This window comes from Gracilinanus agilis, chromosome 3, assembly GCF_016433145.1.
Source record: "Gracilinanus agilis isolate LMUSP501 chromosome 3, AgileGrace, whole genome shotgun sequence".
Classification (NCBI taxonomy): Eukaryota; Metazoa; Chordata; class Mammalia; order Didelphimorphia; family Didelphidae; genus Gracilinanus; species Gracilinanus agilis.
The window spans coordinates 502,390,187-502,413,953 of NC_058132.1; the positions used below are offsets into that span (position 1 = coordinate 502,390,187).

At 38.9% G+C, this 23,767-nt stretch overlaps 1 protein-coding gene across 1 annotated transcript in view; it reads left to right on the forward strand.

The window, feature by feature from the left end:
* The window catches only part of SH3RF3 (SH3 domain containing ring finger 3), a 634,709-nt gene that overhangs the window by 339,450 nt on the left and 271,492 nt on the right, over positions 1-23,767 (forward strand). The window contains exon 2 of the mRNA XM_044670492.1: positions 10,953-11,228. Coding sequence (XP_044526427.1) covers positions 10,953-11,228 — 276 coding nt within the window. The remainder of the gene's footprint in view (positions 1-10,952; positions 11,229-23,767) is intronic.

Here is a 23,767-nt window from a genome sequence, read left to right on the forward strand (position 1 = left end):
AAAGCTCACAAAATTCCAGCATCAGTTTTGCCACCATTTTGGAAACCGCGTTTTTGTGCTGTGACATATATTGTTCACCAAAGTCAGAATTGCTTGAATCAGGGAAACTTGATCAAGGTTAAATTTAGAACAGATAAGAGGAAATGATACTTCACACTGCAGATGCCACTTTTATGGAGCTCATTCTCTCCCCACCCCTTCCACCACTAGAGATGTTATACTCAGAAAATATAAATGAATTCCAAAGGAGCCTAGACAGATTTATGAATGAGAGAGCCATAAATGTCTACTAAGAGAAGCTATAATATTTGTCTTCTTAATGGTGACGTTAGGGAAGCTAACCATTGTCACCTTCCTTGAGGGACTCTTAGAAATGAACTGGGCTGATTAGAAGTAATGGTATACTGTATAGAGAACTGCAATTGAATTTAGGGAGATCTGGGCTTGAATCCCATGTCAGATACTCACTAGCTTTGTTCTCCTCAACAAGTCATTTAAATTTCTATGAACCTCAGTTTCCTTATGTGTAAAAGTAGAGGTTGAATTCAATAACCTCTAAATTTAAATACGTTTATGTATAGGCTTTATGGATCCAGAATGAAAAGTTTTGTGTTCATAAAAAGTCCCTGAGAAGAGAGCCATACTCAGTCCCAGAAAATTTTCTTTGGTCAAATGGGTTGTTTCAGACCAACTCCAAGGAGTAAAGGAAGATTTTTTTGTTTCCTCTGCTTTAAAAAAAAATGTGATAAAAAAATATCTTGAAGAAAATTGCATTAATTGACTTGATGTGCCTTTTTTAAGACAAAGAAAATAAGACATAGAAAAAGAAAAATTTATCTTGAAGTCTAATTATGTCATTTGTTTATATTTATATTTAAAATATATTAATATGGATGGGGAAATTCTAGGAAGTTATAGTAAAATTATAAAGAAAAACTGTATCTGTTAATTATTGGTCTTTCTAATGTCAATTCCTTCTGTCTCCTTTCCAGATTTCATAAACAGCACTTAATAGCAGTGAAAAAGCTAGACCCCAGTTCCCAGTGTGCCATTTCACTAGGGTGTTCAGTCCCCTGGTTCCACATTGCTCATGTCCTAGACAGCAGCTCTTTCTGCCTAGCAGACCTGGCATAGTTGGGAATGCTGTATGCTATTTGGAATAATGAAAAAACATTTGTCATAGGGCTGCTGCCTGCCTTGCTAAAGCAGGACATCCAACCAATCAGAGAGTAGGAAAGGAGCTGCTGTGTATCATCACCCTTCTCTCAAAGGGATAGAACATTAAGCATAGAGTAAGATTTGTGTGATACAGCTGAGTAATGAGGCATGAAATTGACATTATAAGTTTTAATTATTATTAATGCCTTGCATGGCTGTTGGTGTTTAATTATACTGTGGCCATCCCAGATGTATTTCCCCCCCTCTTTTTCCCTCCTTTTTTTCCCCTCTTTGTTGGCTTGATTCTTGATGTAATGGTTGCTTCATGCTGATATTTGAAAGCAGAGAGTTAGTTCAACAGGAAATAAGCCAAGGTATCAGTGAAGTTACCTTTGTTATGATATTTCATTGACATTTTTCTCCTCAGGTTCACTGTGCCATAGTCAACCTGCACTCCTTAGTATCACTTGTATTTTCTGCACTTTGTATTTTTGCTGCCATTGTTGCCTGGCACAGTGCTTTTTACACATAATTGACATATAAGGGTTACTAAATTAATATTTCAACTACTAGAAAGAGAGAATATTCCATAGAAAAGTTCATGTTCATTATGATTTAGCTAATTTTAGATTGCTCCTGGTTAGAGAGGAATCAGGGGAGATCTGAACCAATGGTGTAATTTGTATAGGGAATTCATAGTCAGTACACATTTTATCAAAACTGATCTTCAACTGACCTTCAACTCTATAATCTTAGAGACTCTAATAGCAATCTAGAAACTAGAGTCTTAGTTGTGACCAAGTAGTGACTTAACCAGCCTTTATCTGGAAATGAAGATAAAACTATTTCTAGTGTTTATTAGAACAAACTGTAGTGATTTCTTTGCTGAACATCTAAGGCGCCCTACAAAGTGGAATCCAGAGTTTATGGCATCTTGTAATATCCAGATAGTAAAACTGTAATTGTTCATATACTCAATCTGTACTCTTAACCCAAGATCACACAACCAGTGTGTATCAAAGGGAGGACTTGGACCCAGGTACTTATGACTTCCCATAGCTCTCTACTGACTAGGGTGCCTCTGCTAAGTTTCTAAGCAAAAGCTGCAAAAGCCTTTCTTCATATGCTATTATTCACCCATTTTAAGGTCTAGTTTAGGGGGGAATAATTAGTAATTATAACATACTTTGGAAATGAGTTAGTAAAAGCCTTAGTAAAATCCCTGCCATTTGAGCCTCTGCAATTCCAAAGTATGCAGCTCCCTATATTTGGAAGAAAAATTCTTTGAGGCTATGTGTATGAATGCATATTATCACTTAAATGAAGTTTAAAAAATATACACACACTTAGCAGTTCCTTCCTTGGCATTCAGCTGGGCCTTGGGTAAAAGACTGCTCCCTGATTTAGTATTTTTTTTTGTTTAGTCGTGTCTAACTTGTCATGACCCCATTTGGGGTTTTCTTGGAAGAAAGAAAAGAGAGGTTTTCCATTTCGTTTTCCAGATCATTTATATATGAGAAAACTGAAGTGAATGAGATTGTGACTTGCCCAGGATCACACAGCTACTAAATGTCTGAGACCCGATTTGAGCTCATATCCTACTGACTCCAGGATTAGCACTCTATCCACTATATCATCTAATTTCTTTTAGAGTTTTTTTTCTTTTTTTCCAGAAATATCTTTAAAGTTTCTTTGTTGAGTCACTAATTCTTGGTGAGACCTTGCCTGTAATGTTATATCTTATATGGCAATAGACATCTCATCTCTTTTCTTCTTAATCACCTCTGTTGGTCCCCCTCCCCATTTTTCCCCCTAACTCAATTGCTGCCCTACCTCTCTCTCTCCTTCAGTCTCCAAGGAAACAAGAGAAGATGAATGCCTGGCAAACATATCCCAGGACCCATGATGATGTTGTTGGATTTGGTTCACAGGCTGCATACCAGCAAGCATGACTTGCCTGCCTTTTGAAGGCTTCCAGTTCTAACCTCAGTTACAGGTTGAGTCTGTGGTTTTGTACAGATGATTAATGTGTTCCTGATAGAAATGAACCGCCGGCCATGGGTTGGTGGTCATGCTTCCTTGACTTCTGTCTGGTCAGAGGGAGTTCTGTCCTCTTCTCACAGTGACTCTCCTTCCTAAGCCAGCTAGCACCAGCACACCCTCTAGAAGATGGCTTGCCTCACCTCTCTGCCCCATACTTAATTTTCCCCCCTTTTTTATTATTATTTTTTATTTTTTAGAAAAAATTTCCATGGTTACATGATTCATGTTTTTACTTTCCCCTTCACCGCCCTTCAACCCCTCCCATAGCCAACCCACATTTCCACTGGTTTTAACATGTGTCATCTATCAAGACTTATTTCCATATTATTGATAGTTGCATTGGTGTGGTCGTTTAGAGTCTACATCCCCAGTCATGTCCGCATCAACCCATGCGTTCAAGCGGTTGTTTTTCTTCTATGTTTCTACTCCCACAAGTTCTTTCTCTGAATGTGGGTAGCATTCTTTTCCATAGATCCCTCAGATTTGTCCTGGGTCATTGCATTGCTGCTAGTACAGAAGTCCATTACATTCAATTGTACCACAGTGTATCAGTCTCTGTGTACAATGTTCTCCTGGTTCTGCTCTTTTCACTCTGCATCAGTTCCTGGAGGTCTTTCCAGTTCACATGGAATTCCTCCAGTTCTTTATTCCTTTGAGCACAGTAGTATTCCATCACCAGCATATACCACAATTTGTTCAGCCATTCCCCAATTGAAGTCTGCCCCATGCTTAGAGCATCCATGTAAAGTGCTGCCTCCTTAGACAGAATTCTCCATATTGCAATGGTTCCTTCCAATTTGGGCTTGTCCTCACAACATCCAAAGCGGGAACCTTCATGGGATCTAGTGTTTTGTTATAGGAAGGCCGATGGCTGGTGCATCTTCCTATTCAATAGAAAGATCAGAGTCTGAAAGAAGGACATTATCTCAGTTTCCCCTCAATGTGGGTGGTAAAATTAGAATCTCTTCCAAAGAGTTTGACAGCTCAGGCAGACTCCATGGTCGGGGAAGAGTAGCTATAGTTAGCTAGTTAGCGCAGTGAGATAGTATAGCTAGTAAGGTGCTGGAGGGATTTTCAAGAATGCTTTTTTCACATTCTGATTCTCACAGTTATATTGATAATCTCTTCTTATATGAAAATTGTTCTAAGGCATAAAGGAATCACTGTGAAATTTTTGACATTTCGTGGGCATGTTAATGGTGCTTTTCAACAAGGATATATTTTGATTTTTTTCTCCAATAAAAAATTCCATATTCTCAAATTTAAAAAGAGAATGCTTTTTATCATATTTGGGTGCCAGAGAAGGAGTTGATTGTTTGGGTGGTAGTAGCATTGCTGTAACTAAGGAGCAGATGTCACTTTATCCATAGTTCACTCTGTTTGCCCTGTTTGGGGGCAGGGGGATGAAAATCACAGTGTAAATGAGATGCTAATGATACGTTAACCCTCTTGGGGCAATTTTTGGTCAAGTTTTTACTATTTCTGCACAGGCACTAAGGAAGACAGTGATTGTGGGAACTGGGCATTTGTTTGAGCCTAGTCTTGTGTGACTAGGAAACTGAACCATCAGTGCTGTTATTTAGGGACATTTAACCAAGGACCTAAATAATGTCTAAAGATTGTTATAAGGAGTTTTCTCATGATTGTAAATCTAAGCAACCCATATGTCTTATCTGAAAAGTGGCTCCCTACTAATCAACTAGTTATTGTTTCCCTATTCCTTTGACTGTTTACAGCTACTTGGTGATGTTAGTGGGACAACCTCTTTTCATGACAATCCAGATCAGCCTCAAGTTCCTGCCAAGAGCAGAGATGGAAATTTGTTTGACTTTCACCACAAATGAAGGTGTTTGTGAACATTCCCACTGTTTGGTGTAGAGAATCGTGGGGATCTTTTTTTTGAGCAGCCTGGGTGCCCCACAAAGTAGAAGTCAAAGCTCAGGGCATTTTATAATAGCCAGATGGTCAAGTTGTTGTTTATATTCAATCTATACCATAACCCAGTCACCACCAGCTGTCTCGTGTCATGCAATCCATTCATTCCTCCTCTGTTTTCTAAATCCTCTCTCTGTAAGGCACCGTGCTAGTTGTAATATGGAAGACAAAGATGTCTAAGACTGTCTTTGCCCTCGAGGAACATGTACGTTAGTAGAGGTGATAAAATGACTACAGAAGTATTGGAGAAGAAAGGAGAAGGGAAAGGAATATGCATTTAATAATCACCTGCTATGTGTCAGGCACCCTGATCAACACTTTACAAATATTATTTCATTTGATGCTTACAACAACCCTGTGAAACCCTGAGGAAATCGAGGCTGACAGTGGTTAAGTGACTTGTCCAAGCTCACTTAAGTTTCTGAGCCTGGATTTGACCTTAGGTCCTCCTGATTCCAAGTCCAGCACTCTATCAACTGTGCCATCTAGCTGCCTCAAATATATATATAACACAAGGAGAGATATAACCAAGGGCAGTGAGAATTCACAGGAGAGTTGGATCAGGGAAAACTTCATGGAGAAAAGAGGCATTTGGATTTCAAAAGTGTACAGATGAGAGTCTATAAATGGGATTTACAAGCCACCTCACCATTAAGCAGTCAGGCCAAAAGCTTTTATTAAGTATCTACTATGTACCTAACACTGTACTAAGCATTAGAAATACCAAAAAAGCAAAAATAAAAATCACAAAAACAGCCCCTGCTGTCAAGGCTCTCACATTCTAACTGAGGAAATGACATGCAAACAACTAGATTCAAGCAAAATATAGCAGAATAAATTGGAAATAATTTTATAAGATTAAGGACATGGGAAAAGATCAAAAGCTAAGATTTGGGGCCAGATAGGTGAATCAGTGGATACAGAGGTAGACCTGGAGATGGAAGTTCCTGGATATAAGTCTGACCTCAGGCACTTCCTAGCTATGTGAACTTGGGCAAGTCTTTTTTTTTTTTTAATGTTTTCTTTTGTTTGTTTTCTTTTGTTTTTTGAGAAAGAGAAGAGAGAGAAAAAGAGAGAGGAGAGAGGATTGAGGGGGGGGGAGAGAGAGACAGAGAGAGACAGAGAGAGAGACAGAGAGAGAGAGAGAGAGAGAGAGAGAGAGAGAGAGAGAGAGAGAGAACCAAAAAAAAGTAAAAAGGGGGTTGGATACCTTGATGTAGTTTTACTATCATGCACAGCATCATCACCTGACTCAGTGACTTTTCCATACAAAATTGTCTAGCCCTTACTGATCTTCTGCCTTGGAATTAATACTAAGTATGGATTCTAAGACAGAAGATAAGGGTTTTTAAAAAATGAAAAGAAGAAAAGATAGGATCTTAACCGAGCCTAGAAGGAAGCCAAAGAGGATGAGGTGAAAACAGGGAGAATTTCTAAGCCTGAAAGACCTCTACTAATCATGGTAGTAACATAGTAGGAAATGGTGTGCACATTTTGATACTACACTTTGTATTTTCAAGGATACTAATATTACATGTGCCATGTTTAGGGACATACATGTGTGAGTCTATACATATCCATATAGAAATGTAAAAAAATGCAAAAAAGAATATGTGATATAAACAGGCAAGAGTGGATTTAATGTGATTCAAACCTGTATTGTTGAGACAATATGCTACAATAGAAAGATACTAGGAATGTCACAGCACCTGAATTCAAATGCTGCCACTGTCACTTATTGGCTACGTGTATTCATTTATTGTCTCTGGTCTTCATTTTACATTTTTAAAACATGGAGATTAAAGTAGATGTGCTCTAAGATCCCTTTCTACTCTTGAGCTCTACTTAGATGAATTAACCTTGAATGTTTATAAAACTTTCATAGACTATATGCATATATGTGGTATAGGTGCCATGTCTGCTTTAGAGCTCATGTCCTGGTCATTTGGAAGATAAAGAAAAGAAGTTTATCCACACCAGAATTAATCATGTCTTACTTTTATTCAAGACAAGTCTTTGAAGAATCACTTACATAAGAATGTTATTATAGTCTTATGTCTCTTGAAGGGTCTCAGATATTGTTGAATTAATCAACAAGCATATATTGACTGATTAATGTGTACTAAGCCCTATAAAGAAAAAATTGAAATAGACTGGCCTCAAAGAGCTTACATTCTAAAGGGAAGGAGGAGAGTGAGACAACATGTACATAAGTAATCCAATGGTCCATCCTTTTTTTTGAAGACCAGTTATATTCATAAGGCAATGTTTTGAGTTGCTCACGAATTGGATTTAAGTGAGGCAAATTTATACACAGCCATCAACCTCACTCTCTCTTCCAAAGTTATTGGAACCCAGTGGCAGGACAAAAATCAGGACAACTGGCCAAAGTCCAGGATGCAGTAGATGACTTTGGTGTCTTTAATATCTGACCAAGCTCTACAGCACCTGCTTTAGTTGCCTTCATGCCTTGGAACAATTTGTTCTCATTTTCCCATCCCAGCAGGCGAAGTCTTTGTATACTTGGAGTAGACATTCCCCTAACTCACCTGCAGGTCTGCGTCCTTTTGGTTACCTTCCACCTGGTTTAGCCCATCTGCCAAGATGATTTTACTAGGATTTTCTACTGAGCAGGCTACAGTTTCTTAAAAAAAAAGACTAGCACACAAGAGCTGCAAGTCTTCCATGCCTCATGTACCCATTTTGTATGATATATAATAAAAACATAATAGGTTTATTATTATTGATAGAATAGTATCTTAGTCGATAGAAAAGTATCTTAATCACTCCCTCTGATCTATCTTAGATGGGACATAATTTTACAGAAGTAAGAAGTCTGGCTTCTGCTGGCTGTATATATTTCTTTTTCCTTTTCTTTTGCATAGCTACAGCTTATTAATAAGAGAGGTTGAATGGATCTCATTGGTGGCGGTGGAATCTCTCTGATGCTCTGAAGCTATAACTTCATATCTCTTCCAGACACGTCTTCGCTATTTGAATGGACAAAATGTCCTTTCACTCTCTAGAACTTTGGCCTTTTTATTAAAAAAAAACAAAAAACATTCAGTACTTACAGTACAAAGTTTTCCAGGGTGAGGATTATTGGAAACAAACTATTTCTTATTGTATTTTTTTCTCTGTGCGTTCTGTAATGAAAAATTCTCTGGTGTTACTATTTAATTGCTTAGTGGTGGCTGTTTGTCAATTTGCCAGCAGGTTCCATCTTAACTGCTGTCGTTTGACTCCACTGCAACATAAATGTCGAGTAATTGAATTGCCAACATATCATTAAGCCCTCTACAAAGAGTTTTTCAGCGTATTAGTGCTGCAGGCTTTTGTGTCAGTATTGATTGATTCAGATACTAAAGAAATCTTTGGCAAAAGCGGACCTAGTGAGAAAATGTGGCTTCAGCTGGGACAAATTGTTGGGCATTGACCCTGTGGCAGTGGGTTGTTCTATTCTTGTTTAGTTTTCCTTAAAGGAACAGACTTGACCTTTGGAAAGTGTTTAGATGAGTGGGTGTTAATTTTAGGAGTAGAAAGAGAAAGGAATACAACTTAATCTGTTTCTCAAAAAAATTCCATAGAGCAGTTCTGACTAGGAAATGAATATGAGATTTGGGAATAGAAAGAAGACAGATTAACACATTATGGAGCTAGAAAATGGCAAGAGATTGGGTAGGGGAATGGAAAGAACATGTATTTGCAGTTAGAGGTCCTGTATTCAACTCCCATCTCTCTTACTAGCTTCGTGACTTAGAACATTATTCCTTCCTCTATAAAATCAAGAGGTTGAACTAGATGGCCTCTAAGGTACCTTTCAGCTCTAAATAGGATTCTAAGAATCCTCCCTCTGTTTTGTAAAGTCTTTAGCCAAGGGTAACCAGGTGGCACAGTGAATAGAGCACTGGACCTAGTGACAGGGACACCTGATTTCAAATCTGGCCTAAGACAACTTACTAGCTGGGTGACTCTGGGCAAGTCACTTAACCCTGTTTGCCACAATTTCCTTATCTGCAAAATGATCAGGAGAAGAAAATGGCAAACCACTGCAGTATCTTTGTCCAGAAAACTCCAAATAGAGTCATGAAGGGTCAGATATTATTGAAATGACTCAACAACAACAACAAAATCTCTCTTTCAGGAGTCAGCTAAATGAAAAATAGAGTGCTAGGTTTGGAATCATGAAGCTGAGTTCAAATCTAGTCTCAGATACTTACTAGTTTTGCGACTTTGATAAGTTTGAGTATCATCTGTTTGCCTCTGTTTTCTCAACTCTAAAATGAAGAAAAGAATAACACTCGCATTTTGGGATTGTTTGGAAGATCAAGCAAGATAATATTTATAAAGTACTTATCAGAGTGCGTGGTTCATAGCAGATCAATCAGTCAATAAGCATTTATTTTTATTAATCATTTTAATCACTGATAATAGATAGCATAATAAAAATTATTAAACATTTATTAAGCAACTACTATGTACCTGGCTCAGTGCTAAGCTCTGAGGATACAAAATGTAGTAAATGACAGTTCCTACCTTCAAGGAGTTTAGAGGTTAGTGGAGGACACAACAAACAAGCAGTTATGTACAAACAAGCTATATACAAGATAAATAGTAAATAATTAACGGATGAAAGGTGTTAGAATTAAGAGGGGTTGGAAAAGTCTTCCTGTAGGAGACAAGGTTTTTGTTGGGAGTTAAAGGAAACCAGGGAAGTCAGCAGGTGAAGATGAATAAGGAGAGCCTACCAGCCACAGGAGAAGGAGAAAGTTCCCAGAGCAGAAAGTTGGAGTGCCTTGTTTGTGGAACAGCCAGGAAGTCAGTGTTACTGGATCAAAGAGTAAAACAGCCAAATAGTGCTAGATTATGATGGGCTTTGAATGCCAGACAGATAATTTTGGATTTGATCCTGTTAGTGATAATTATTCACTGTAGTGTATTGAGTGGCGTAGCTAGTCCTGAACTTTAGGAAAATCACTTTTCTGGAGAGATTTCTGGAGAATGAACTAGAGTGGAGAAGTGTCTTGAAGTAGAAAGACTCACCAGTAGGCAATTGCAATAATCTGGTGAATCTCCACCAGAATGGCAGCCAGGTCAATGGCTAGAGGGGGTGCATTTTAAAAAGAATGGCACAGATTGGGAGATTGACAGGGCTTGATAACAGAATGGATGGGGCAGGGGTTAGGAATGGGGAATAGTCTGGAATTGAGAATGACTCATAGATTGTGAGCTTGACGAACTGAAAGGATGATGATGACCTTGAGAGTTATAGAGAGAGGGCAGGAAGAGAAAGAATTTGAGGTGAAAGATAATTTGGGCCGATTGAGATTGAGATGTCTATTGGACATCCAATTTGAGACATCTGAAAAGCAGTTGAAGATGCTTGATTGGAGTTTAGCAGAGAGTTAGAGGCAAGATGGATAGATTTGAGAATGTGAGCATAGAAATGGTAATTAAAATCCATTGGAGCTAATGAGACTGCCGATAAATGCTTGTTCCCTACCCTTCCCTTCTAGCTCTAAATCAGTTATTGTCTGATCAAGTAGACCAATCCCCTTGTTTTGAAAATATGGAAACCGATGCCTCAGGAGACAACATTACCAAGATGAAAAGCAGCAGAGAAAAGAATTCGAACCCCATTCCTTGACCTCTCGATCCTGTTTGGCTTTGGCCATGCCTCCTGCTTCTTCCTTTGAGCATTTGATACATTCAGAATATGATGCCATACTGCAGCCAACCTCTCTCATTCTATGTTATGATGACAGGTCATCTCGAGGGGACCTAATAATTCACTGTTTGCTTTCTTTTGGTTTTAGAATATTTCCCAACTTCCTTGTGGCAAAGCCCTCTATAGCTATGAGGGGAAAGAACCTGGTGATCTCAAGTTTAACAAAGGAGACATCATCATCCTGCGTCGAAAAGTGGATGAGAACTGGTACCATGGGGAGCTGAATGGAAACCATGGCTTCTTCCCTGCCAGCTATATTCAGTGCATCAAGCCCTTACCACAAGCCCCACCCCAGGGCAAAGCACTTTATGACTTTGAGATAAAGGATAAAGATCAGGACAAGGACTGTTTAACTTTCACCAAGGTAAAGTGAAACATCGCATGTCTTACTCAAGCCATTGTCATTTGAGGTTTCTGTGAACCTAGCCCATTTAGCCTTACTCTCTCCCCTAGTCAAGGCTCCCTCTAATAAACTGATTCTGTTCGTCTAAGACCAGAGAGCAATCTCCATGGCTCAAAGTGGACACAAAGGAAAATATAGTCTTCCAAAGTATCATTGGTCTTCCAAATAGGGGATTTGTTAGAGGCAGACTTCCTGTCCTGGAAAGGCTCATTTGGTTCTCTGGGGAGTGTTTTTTTTTTATTCTGACAGCTTAAAATCAGACTTGCCTGGGATACCATTATCCAAAGACAAGAGGAAAATGCAAAAACATTTATTGAGAGTCATTTGAACTGCCTGGAAAACAACTCTTAGCATGAGGAAAGACTGGTGTTTAAAAGAAGGGATAGAGAATGCTCTTGAGTGGAAATTCCCTCAGCCAGTGCAGGTCATTACCTTCTCTGTAACTGATTGTTTTTAAGAGTTTTCTAGAGCACTGAGAATTTAACTGATTTGTCCATGTCTTCTTGGCATCAGGACTAGTTCTATATACATTTCACCATGTTATTTAAGAAGAAACTGGATTTTTTCCATCAGTTTATAGGATCACTAATTTTGAATAAGAAAGGATCCAACCTCTTCAGTTTACTGATGAGAAAATTGAGTCACAGAAAAGTGAGGTGACTTGCCCAAGAATCCAGGTCCTCTGATTTCAGACTATTCTAACACATCACTGGTTTTGTGTGTGTGTGTGTGTGTGTGTGTGTGTGTGTGTGTGTGTGTGTGTGTATGAGTCCATCTTTTATGGAACTAAAGAAAATAGTTAACAATATAACTGGAGTTCTACTTTCTCATTAATGGTACTAAACGTCTCATTTGACAGTTTTCCATTCTTCCTTTTTTGGCTCTTTATTCTTTAATATTTTCAAGATCTCATGGCCTATGATTGAACTCTTGTTATAAGATTCCATGTTCATACTCCTACTCTGTTGTTACTCTGTTATGTTGGGAACCGTCCATTTATTTTTTCTCACGTAGAACCTACAAGAACTTATAATGCAGCTGTGCTCTTAAACCAGTAGAAGGAAATAGTTCCTACTCTTCCCGATATGCTTTGTACTTCAGGTACTGGGAACCAGTCTTTGTCTTTTAGTTAAGTTGATCTGTTCTTTGTAACAGACCCTGTCTGAGCTAGAGGGCTACTTTCTTTGGAATATCCATGAGAATGAACAGGTGCCATTTTATCCGGCTCTTAAACAAGAGCCCCAGTTTGGAGCAGGCTCCATCTGTAGTTACTCTTATTTCAGAGTAAGAATATTAGATAACTTCAAACGCTGACAGTATGGTACTCTTTTAAGGCAGAAGAAAATGGTCTCATGATTATCCTCCCTCTCTTCCTCCCCCTCTATTAGTCTGTCTTAAAAATCATCCTTAATGTTTACATTGTTCGTGACTCTGTCTCCCATTTGCTTCTTCCCTAGTTCCCAAGTGCTCAGCACTCAGCTAACTGTTTCAGCTCCCCTGGTTCTGTCAGGGCTAAAACATCCTCTCCCGACTGCTATTTATGTCTTGTTCTATTGTTCAGTGTGACAGAGAATAATCTATTTTCCACAGGGGATTCGACTCCTTATTTTCTTATTTCTTTCATCAAGGTGTTCTGATGCTAATTTCAATTGTCACCTGCTTGATGCAGTTTCCCAGGAAGCTAAGATCCGGACCCCTTGGCTGTTGCTTTGTCCAATGGGCAGAGAGGCACCTTGCCAGAGATATGATTTGTTGGGCAGACAGAGCACCAGTTTTTTTCATTTCTTTGCCAAATGCAGTCTGAATTTTCTCTCCAGGGGAAAAATTTCTGGAAATTCGAGGCCTCTGTCCTATGATTTGTGGTAAAACTCAATGCTTTAGCACCATTGATTTCATGCTGGGAAGAGAGACCAACAAGCCTTTTCTCCATTTTGAAATTTCTCTAACTTTAAGGAGATATAGTCAAGTATACAAGATCATCTGTGCTGAGACATCTGGCTTGCTCAATGTTTCTCCCATCCTTGAAGTTGAAATTAATTCAACAAACCCCATCAATGGGTTCTAGGATACAGAGCTTGAAAATGTATTAGCAGCCAAGTCCATCTTCCTTGTCTTATATGTGAAAAAGCTGAGACCCAAAGAAACTAATGACTTGCTCAAGGTCATATAACAAATCAGTAATAGCAGTGAATTTTAAACCCAGTTGTTTTGGCTCCATATCCATCCTCATTTAACAATACCCCTGGGCACCTGATAAAATTTATGCCTCCACCCCACCCCTCTCAGTCTTTGGAAAAGGCAAATGGCATCAGCAATATCCTACTGTACCAGGAAATGTTACCTCATTTAGCATCATGCAATTTGCTTGGTCCACTTTGTGAAAGCAATTTCACCCAGCTCCTTTGGCCTTTTAAAGAAAATATTTTTGACCCTGGGCAAGTCACTTAATCCTTTTTGCCTCAAAGCAGCTAGGTAGCACAGTGTAAAAAATATCAGTCCTGGAGTCCAGAGGACTTGGGTTCAAATCTGCCCTCCGACACTTCCTAGGGGTGTGATCCTGGGCAAGTTACTGAATCCTGATTGCCTTGGCCTTGCTGCTCTTCTGTCTTATATTGGTACTAAGACCAAAGGTAAGTTTTTTTCAGAAAGAAAGAAGGAAAGGAAGGATAAGGAAGAGAAGAGAAGAGAAGAGAAGAGAAGAGAAGAGAAGAGAAGAGAAGAGAAGAGAAGAGAAGAGAAGAGAAGAGAAGAGAAGAGAAGAGAAGAGAAGAGAAGAGAAGAGAAGAGAAGAGAAGAGAAGAGAAGAGAAGAGAAGAGAAGAGAAGAGAAGAGAAGAGAAGAGAAGAGAAGAGAAGAGAAGAGAAGAGAAGAGAAGAGAAGAGAAGAGAAGAGAAGAGAAGAGAAGAGAAGAGAAGAGAAGAGAAGAGAAGAGAAGAGAAGAGAAGAGAAGAGAAGAGAAGAGAAGAGAAGAGAAGAGAAGAGAAGAGAAGAGAAGAGAAGAGAAGAGAAGAGAAGAGAAGAGAAGAGAAGAGAAGAGAAGAGAAGAGAAGAGAAGAGAAGAGAAGAGAAGAGAAGAGAAGAGAAGAGAAGAGAAGAGAAGAGAAGAGAAGAGAAGAGAAGAGAAGAGAAGAGAAGAGAAGAGAAGAGAAGAGAAGAGAAGAGAAGAGAAGAGAAGAGAAGAGAAGAGAAGAGAAGAGAAGAGAAGAGAAGAGAAGAGAAGAGAAGAGAAGAGAAGAGAAGAGAAGAGAAGAGAAGAGAAGAGAGGAGAGGAGAGGAGAGGAGAGGAGAGGAGAGGAGAGGAGAGGAGAGGAGAGGAGAGGAGAGGAGAGGAGAGGAGACGACAGGAGAGGAGAGGAGACGACAGGAGACGACAAGAGACGACAAGAGACGAGATGACAAGAGACGAGACGACAAGAGAAGAGAAGAAATTTCTAGGGGAATGGGGGGAAAGAGCCTTTTAATATTTCTAAAGCTTTCACTAAAGGACAATTTCATTCTTTGAAGCTTTCATTATCCAACTCTCTTAATTCTTCCCCCCAAAAAACAAACTAAAAACTTAGGAATTTCCTAGTAACTGAATATACCTTAATTAGAAATGTCTCCCACCCCTGATTCCATGATCTTGCTCAGTTTCTTGATTAACAAAGATCTTAGGCTAAATTAGCAAGGCATTATGGCAATATCAGGTACCTATTCATTCAATGAACATTTCATGAATATTGTTTGCAGAGCACTGTACTATGTGTTAGAGAAAATGAAATGTTTAAATAAACCATGTTGCTTACCTTCAGGGAATTTACAATCTAGTTGGAAGATGAGCCATAATAGAGTGTCATTCAAGGTGTCCCAAAAGTCTCTATAGTTTTAAGCTATTAAAACTTAAACGGATCAAGCTTTATTAACTACTCTTGGTATTCCCTGAATACTATATTGCTTAAGAGTATTAGGGAGTTAGAAAATAAAGAGCTATGTTAACTCTGAAGGAGAAGGTCCTTATTAACCAGGATCCTTTTTGTAATTTTAATTAAGTAACCAACAAATTAATCAAGCAAACTTAACAATAATAGCTAACATTTGTGTAGTGTCTACTGCATGTCAGGTACTGTGCTAAGTGCTTTATAAATAAATATTATATGTCACATGATCTTCACACCAACCCTAGGTGGTAGATGCTATTTTTACCACATTTTACAGATGAGAAAATTGAGGCAAAATGAGGTTAAATGACTTGCCCAGGCCACACAATTAATAAGTGTTTGATGCTAGATTTTGACTCATACTTTCTCAGCTCAGCCACTTAGCTCCCTCCAAACTTATATTGAGCCTTTACTCTATTGAGAGAAGAGCACTAGGCCCTAGGGGAGATGCAAAGTTTAGCTAAGACAAGGTTCTTGCCCTCAAAAAGGCTGTAGTATATATAGTAGAAGAATAAATTGAAACAAGTAATTATACTACACAATCTGATGTAATTAGTGCATTAGGGAGTTATAGAAGAAAGTGATATATGAAGTATAATCAGCAAAGGGGGAACATTACTGCCTGAGAGGGTCAAGGAGGGCACCATTATCTCTCCACATCTGTACCTCTCATTCCTTCTTAAAATAGACTAAAAATGGCATCATCATTATCATGATTAGCATTTGTATAGCACTATAGGGTTTACAAAGTGTTTATCTCTGTTTTAGCTCATTTCATCCTCATAATAATGCAGTGAGAGAGATGCTATTATTATCCCCATTTCACAGATGAGGAAACTGAGATTGGTAGGGGTTAACTGACTTGCTTTTACCCAAGTAACCTGAGGTTCAACTCAGTTCCTCGTGCCTGAAAGTCTATTACACTGTCTACTGTGCTACCCAGATGCCTTTATAACTACCACAAAGATAAATTGCCTGATCTGTAATCTTTACTGCTCATAATTTTCCATCTTTTCTCCTCTGATCCTTCTTTCTTGTTTGTCCAGAGGTGATGTCTCCCTAGATGCATGACTTAATTTGCAAGCTATGTGTCCTAGCAAAAATAATAAATAATAATAGGAAATGGCATTTATATAGTACTTTAGATTTGTAAAACATATTGTGTGTTATATACATGTGTATATATCATTTGAGCCTCATTGCAGTCTTATGATATAAGCATTACAACGAGGATTATTCCCAACCACGGAAAACAATGCTCAGAATTTTTTTTTTGCTATATTGAACATTATATTGCAGGCCATTAAAAGCCTGAGATCTTTTTTCCTTTTATCAGATAAACTGCCAGCTAGCTATCCTTCCATTGTCTTATACTTGTGAGACTAAATTTTTAACCCAAGTTCATAAAATCATAGATTTATAGCTATTAGGGATCTTAGAGGCCAAGTGTGACTCATTCCTTTCACATCTAAGGAAACTGTAAGGTTCAGGGTTATAAACAAGTAAAGCTTGAAGGGGGGATTTGAGCCTAGGACGTTGCGATTCCAAGTCCAAGATGCTGTCCATGACACTGCCAAACACTTGCCTGTTTATGCTGAATGACTTTTATTTGTATCCCAGGTCACCTGACCACTTTGTGTGTGTGGTATGTGGCATTTTCCCAGCTCTTAGATGGTTTCTTTCTGCTTTGGAACCAAAAGGTAAATGTTTGGTGCATGAAAGTTAAAGCTGAAATAGGGAAGGGATTTACTGGTGAGCTTATTGGTGGCTCTTCATTTTCTAAGAGAACCATTAATGTCATAGGGTGGATGGCTTGACTTTCAAGTGAATTGGATTTAAGTGAGGTAGAGCTGCACAAAGTCATCAGCCTCACTCTTTCTTCCAAAGTCATCAAACTCCAATGGAAAAATCTGGATGACTGGTGATGGCCCTGGATGCAAAGGATGGTTCAATTTCTGACCATGCCCTAAGTGCTTCACAGAGCCTGCTTCATGGTCATTGGAACAAATTGTTTTCATCTGCCCATTTCCCCAGGGGAAGTCTTCTCGTGCTTAGGGTAGATAGCCCCCTAACATTGAAGAGATGAGGCCTCAATCTGCCAAGAAAGCTTTACCAAGGTATGGCTACGAAGCATGCTACAGTTTCTTGGAGCCACTGGTGAGAGTTGAGTGACAAATGGACACCACCGGTAGATGAACAGCCTTGAAAAGGGCTTGACAATCCCTTGCAACTGGCCTATTAGCAAACTTAGGAAACAAATCAGTGTCTTAAAGTAGTGCAAATGTTTTCAACTGACTTTTCAATAGTCATCATTCTTATTCAGATGAATCATCATTCATCTATTATAATTTCTTCCATCTCCCTTTGGTGTTCTTTTCTGTCATCTGGCCACATCACAAAAATCTTGGAATAAGAAGAGATCTCTCTGACCAGCTAATCTAATATGTTCCTGAGCAAGCCTGCCCTTCAGAGCATCCCCAACAAATGATGAATTGCTTGCTTAAAGGCTTTTAGTGAGGGGAAATACACTAATACCCAGGCATCCCACTCCTCTGCTAGATAGCACTGATTGTTAGGAACTTTTTAACCCAAATATCCAGCCTAATTTGCCTCTTTTTTTAATTAATTAAATTCAAATCTGTCCTCAGATACTCGCTAGCTTTGTGATTCTGGGCAAGTCACTTAACCCTGTTTGACTCAAGTTTTCTCATCTGTAAAATGAGCTGGAGAAGGAAACAGCAAACCACTCCAGGATCTTTGCCCAAAATGGGATCGCAAAGATTTGGAGACAACTAAGATGACTAAATAACAACAAAACTACTTGGATAGCTAGATCAGAAAAATGGTCATCGATGTTTTAACGTGAACTTGCTCAGTCCCCAGAGACTTCTACCCATTGCCTTCTGGGGCCAAGAAAACCAAGTCTTTCATATGATGACTTTTCTAATTCTTGTAGACAACTGACCATATCCATAAATCCCCTCATCTCCACACTGCTTTTCTCTAGGCTAATCATCCCTAGTTCTTTCACCCCATATTCATATGGACTGATATCAGTATTCTTCACCATTTTGATTGTCTTCCTCTTGACACTCTTCAGTTTATCAATATCTTTCTTAAATCTCCCCTTTGAACAGATGTAATTATGAGGAATGCTTTACTAACATCTAGCCCAAATTTGCCTTTCGAAAACTTTCACAAATGACTCCTTTTTCTACCCTCTAAAACCAAGTATTACAAGTCTAATCCACCTTCTATGTGGAAGCCTTTCAACTTCTTAAAAACAGCTATCAGGTTTTCTTTAAGTCTGTGCATCCCCGGTTCCTGCATTTGATCTTCACGTGGCAGGGTCTACACTCCCCTCACTAATCCAGTTTCGCTCGAGCTTGTTAATATCCTTTCTAAAAATGTGTAATCCGGAGCTGAACATGATACTTCAGATATTGTCTGAGCAGGGCAGAGTCTGGGTCAACTGGAAGTTCTCTTGTATGCCCTATAGGGATTACTAGTATTCAAAGAACTGGAATAAACAAATGAGATACACTGAGCTTACTTAAGCTTCATCTCTAACATCCCAGCATTCCTCGGGGACCACTGGAATTTTCTAACCATTATGACTAATCACGGAGTTGCTTTCACATGAGACTTTAAAGGATGACAAATGGTAGACCGCAGCTTATGTCATGTGGTGAAACAACGGGGCCATTGAAGCAGCTGCTGGGAATGGGTCCAGATGCTATTCCTCACCTGGACCAATATATATTCCCCCAGGGTTATCACCGCAGGTCCAGTCACTCAGGGCCTTAGTAAGAGAGCAGCAGATTGTGAAAGCCTCATGCTTCAGCTAGGCCAGGGTGCCTGGGTCCTGACATGTGAACAATTTGTGAATCAGCATGTTGGAATACGCTCAGATTTGGAAAGCAGGCAACTGGGGCTCATCCTCATGCTGTTTCCATTTTCTTGAACTAAAGTGAAATTAAATCAGGAAAGCTAGTCTAATTATTGTGGTCTGAGGAAAAAAAACTCTATCCATCTATTCCTTATTCTAAAATGGTAACTTCATTACCTTATTTCATTAAGGAAAAAAAAAGGGGGCTAGAGATAATTAGGAGTCGTTATCGTTCAGTCTCTGGCTTCTTTGTGGCTCCAGTTGGGGTTTTCTTGGCAAAGACACTGGAATGGTTTGCCATTTCCTTCCCCAACTCATTTTACAGAGGAGGAAACTGAGGCAAACAAGGTTAAATGACTTATATAGAGTCACATAGCTAGTAAGAATCATGAGGCCAAATTTGAACTTGGGTCTCCTGGACTCCAGTCCTGGTGCTCTATCTAATGTGCCACCTATTGCACCAAGGAAATAAATTCAAATCCTGCTTCCAGCTTTCAATAATTGTAAAAATGCAGGTGAGTTACTTCTCCTGTTTCCTCATCGGCAAATAGGGATCAATCCCTGTACTATCTCTACCTCAAGTTGCTGTTGTAAGCATGTATGTACCTCATAACACAACTCCTGGAGAACTGTATACATCTTAACTAAACATAGCCTAGAGGAAAGGCATGATAAGATGGGCAGAGGTGGCCTCAATCAGGAAGCCTTGGATTCAAATCCTGCTATTAACATATATTTAGTGACTGCCCAAATATTTAATCTCTCAGTGCCCCAGGTAACCCTCTAAAACAGTTTTTTATCTTTATTTGTATCAAGGCTTCCACTGGAAATCTGGTGAAACCAACAAACCCCTTCTCAGAATAATGATTGTAATTAAGCATAAAATACATGCCTAGGATTATAAAGGAAACTATATTGAAATACCATTATCAAAATAATAAAAAAAAATCACTGACCCTCCCAAAATCTAGGTTAAGAACTCCTTCTCCGAATCTAAAGTTACAAATTAGAATCTGCATTGTCAGAGGGTTACCTCATTGAGAGTTGCTTATCCCAGTGAAATCATAGCTCTGGTTTTAAAAAATCATAAACTGCTCTTAGAACTCTTCCTTCAAAGTTCCAAGCTCATGCACAGCATTTTTCCTTGCCTCAGTCATTCTCTAGTCTCAGAGACACCCTTCTAAAATTCCTTAGCTTATCAAACCTAATCAATATATTTCCAATTTCCTAATTTCCTTACTATAGCTCCCCTCTTCTTGATTCTCTTTATATAATTCTATGTTCATCTTTGTGACTTGATCACAAAATGACTAAGGGCTGTGTCTTAGGGAGACATACAAGCTGTTTTCACAAATTTGAAGAAGAGTCGTAGGCTTTATGAAATTGTAATGGGCAGCCTCAGGAAATAACATTCTCTTCCCCCCTATTGAAAAGTTTTAAGCATAAGATGGATAGTCACTTGGTAGGTGTGCTCTAGAGGGGATTCTTGCTCATGTAAAGGCTGGCTTCAGTACTGCCTGAGGTTTCTTCCAACTCTGAGATGCTCTAATTTTAACTGTTGACCCAATTATGGAAAGAAAAATAAGGAGGAAGAGGAGAATTGTACTAAGCATTTAAGTCTTTCTTCCTCTTCCTGGGGATAAAATGGTGGAGTATACTCAGATATGATAGTAAAATTAAATGGATTGAGAACTGATTGGTGGACCCAAAGAATCACCCCAGGGAAGGAGAGTAGGAAAGAGGAATAGTCCTGGATGAGTAATTAAGATCCTCATAAAGGTGATGTGTTGTGGAGTTACAAAGAGTAATTTTTAGAATTGGAGGAGGCAGAGGCAAAAAGGAGAACAGAAGGGAGATCTGGGGAGCAGCACAAAATTCTTGGTTCAAAAAGGAAGAAAAAGTTCAAAGTCTTTCCAAGCAGAGCCTACATGTGGTCTTAAGTCAGGACTTGTGTGTAGTTACTTTAAAAGAGTACTTTTGATTTAAAATGAATGGGATCCCTGGGTCTAGACAGAAAAGAAATGTTTCTTGAGGTTTATTGGCCAATGAAGCTGAGAAAAATAACAGTGATCTTGGACTGTTGTTGTTAAGCATTTTTCAGCTTTGTCCAACTCTCTGTGACCTCATTTGGGATTTACTTGGCAAAGATATTGGAGTAATTTTCCATTTCCTTCTCCAACTTATTTTTCAGATGAGGAAACTGAGGCAAACAAGATTAATTAAGTGACTTGCCCCAGAAACCACACAGCTAGCAAGTGTCTGAGACTGCATTTGAATCCAGGAAAATTAGTCTTTTTGATTCCAGGCTCTGCACTCTATCCACTTTGCCACCTAGCTGCCCTAGGGATGGAAATAAGGGTGAACCTGCAAGAAAAATAGCATCAAATGAGTCAGTCCGTTTGTAGGATGGAATGGATTGTCTGAGAGAGCCTTAAGTTATGCTTTAAGCCTGTGCCAAGCTATATTGAGTAACATGATACTGAATGCCTGTAACTTGCCTAATTTGTATATAGTTCCTACCCCCCTCCCAGACTCCCTTGTACTGCCATAAAATTTGCCTGCTTGACCAGGCATGCATGTTAGGAGGGCAAAGACTGTCTCTTACAGTTATTATATATCTTCCTTGGAGCCTAGAAGATGGTTTTTCACATACTAGGCACTCAATAAATATTTGTTGAATTAGTGTCCAGGAGTGATTCCTCTGGAGAAGGTGTAACTTGATAGAAGGGAGAGGATGGGAATTCCAGAACTACAGTCTTTGGGAGAGAAATTCCAATGATCCCCTGAGTGGTTGTAGCAGTACGTTACCTAAGCAACGCTGAAAAAACACCAGTAGAGCTTTGGATTTGGGGCTACCCTGAGAGTGTGCCTCTTTTATCACACAAATACCTGCCTTCTCCAAGAAATCATCTGGAATCAAGGAGAGCCACTGTCATCTTAATGCATTATACTCAACAAATGATCATGTAACTAACCTCTTATTTATTAAAACTATAAGAAGAAGGCTTTGTGAAGGCGGAAAAAAAGTAGGTTCATCTGAAGTGTAGTCAAGGTCCAAGGAGGTAACAAATTTTGAGTCCTTTGAGGTCAGAGGCTTGGAACTGTGGTGTTTCACCAACACAATCCTGGTCGTGTTATGGTTACACAATAAGCATTAGAAAATAGTAACAGAGACATTTAATAACCGTAGAGTTTATGAGCATCAAGGACTTGTGTTGTTTTGCCAAATTAGAGAAGGTGAGATTAAGCTATTTGAGATATAGAAGAAGTGTTTGTGGATGACTCGTTGTCTTCTTCCTTCTCTCTGCCCCACCATTTTTAATCAATTGAATGACTTATGAGGTAGAAGTCTGTTTAATTGATGAATGATAGAGCATTGTTACCAGTTAAAAAAAAACAACCTTTGTTGAACATGTGCAATACCCTTAGTATTGAGGATACAGGGAATGTTGTAAACTAATTTATAGTAACTCTTTTTGTGGTGGCAAAAAACTGGAAACTAAGGAACTACCTATCAATTGAAGAATAGCTGAACAAGGTATGTATTATATTAATATAGTGGAATATTTTGTGCTGTAAGAAATTATGGAGAAGACTTCTGAGAAAACTGGGAAGACTTTTATGAACTAACATACAGTGGAGTAGAACCAGGAAGAAAAATGTATATAATAACAATAACACACACAGACACACACACACCATAGCCAGGGCAGAAATTAATTTTGCTTAACTGTGTATATTGATAAGTGGGGGTCTCTTTTTCTTTTTTCTTTTTTTTTCTTTCAATATTGGAGAAGTATTGAAAGGAGAAAAGGTGGATTGTTGTTGATTGAAAAGAATGTTAAAAAAATATTTAACTAACTTTTCACTCAGGGGGCTTACCATTTAGTTGTTTTGGAGGGCACAAGCCTTTTAAAATGAATAATACAAGTCATTCAAAATGAATGTAGGAACAACAAGAACTGCAGAACTTTAAGAAAGAGAGAAATCAACATGTGCCTGGACTAGGGTATTACCAGGATCCTAAAAGTGAGAGAGAGAGAGACAGAGAGAGCAAGAGAAACAGAGAGACAGAGAGAGACAGGGACAGAAACACACACACACACACACACACACACACACACACACACACACACACAAACACAGAGAGAGAGAGAGAGAGAGAGACATGGAGAGAGAGAGACATGGAGAGAGAGAGACATGGAGAGAGAGAGACATTGAGAGAGAGAGAGACAGACAGACAGACAGACAGAGAGAGACAGAAAGACAGAGAGAGACAGAGAGAGACATGGAGAGAGAGAGGGAAGGAGAGGGAGAGGCTGAGCAAAGTTATGAAGTAACTTTGGAGAAGGAGATATGAGATGAAGGTTTTGGTTCTGCCACTGATTAGTTTTGTGATCTTGGGAAATTCACTTAATCTCAACTGGTCTTTACTGTCTTCATACAAGTAGACAGATTGCTAGTATCCCCATTAGCTTTAATAACCTTTAATTTACTGACTCCCTCACCTCCCTCCCCTCACTTGAAACCCTATCCTCATCTTCCCGATCCAAAAATAACTCAAAATTTGCAAATGTGAGTAACTAGAAGAATCATGGTATTACTGACAGAAGTCTAGAGGGAGAACTGGTTTTAGAGAAAATAATATAAATTCTCTTTTAGACATGTGTTTGCTATGACTTTTGGACATATCT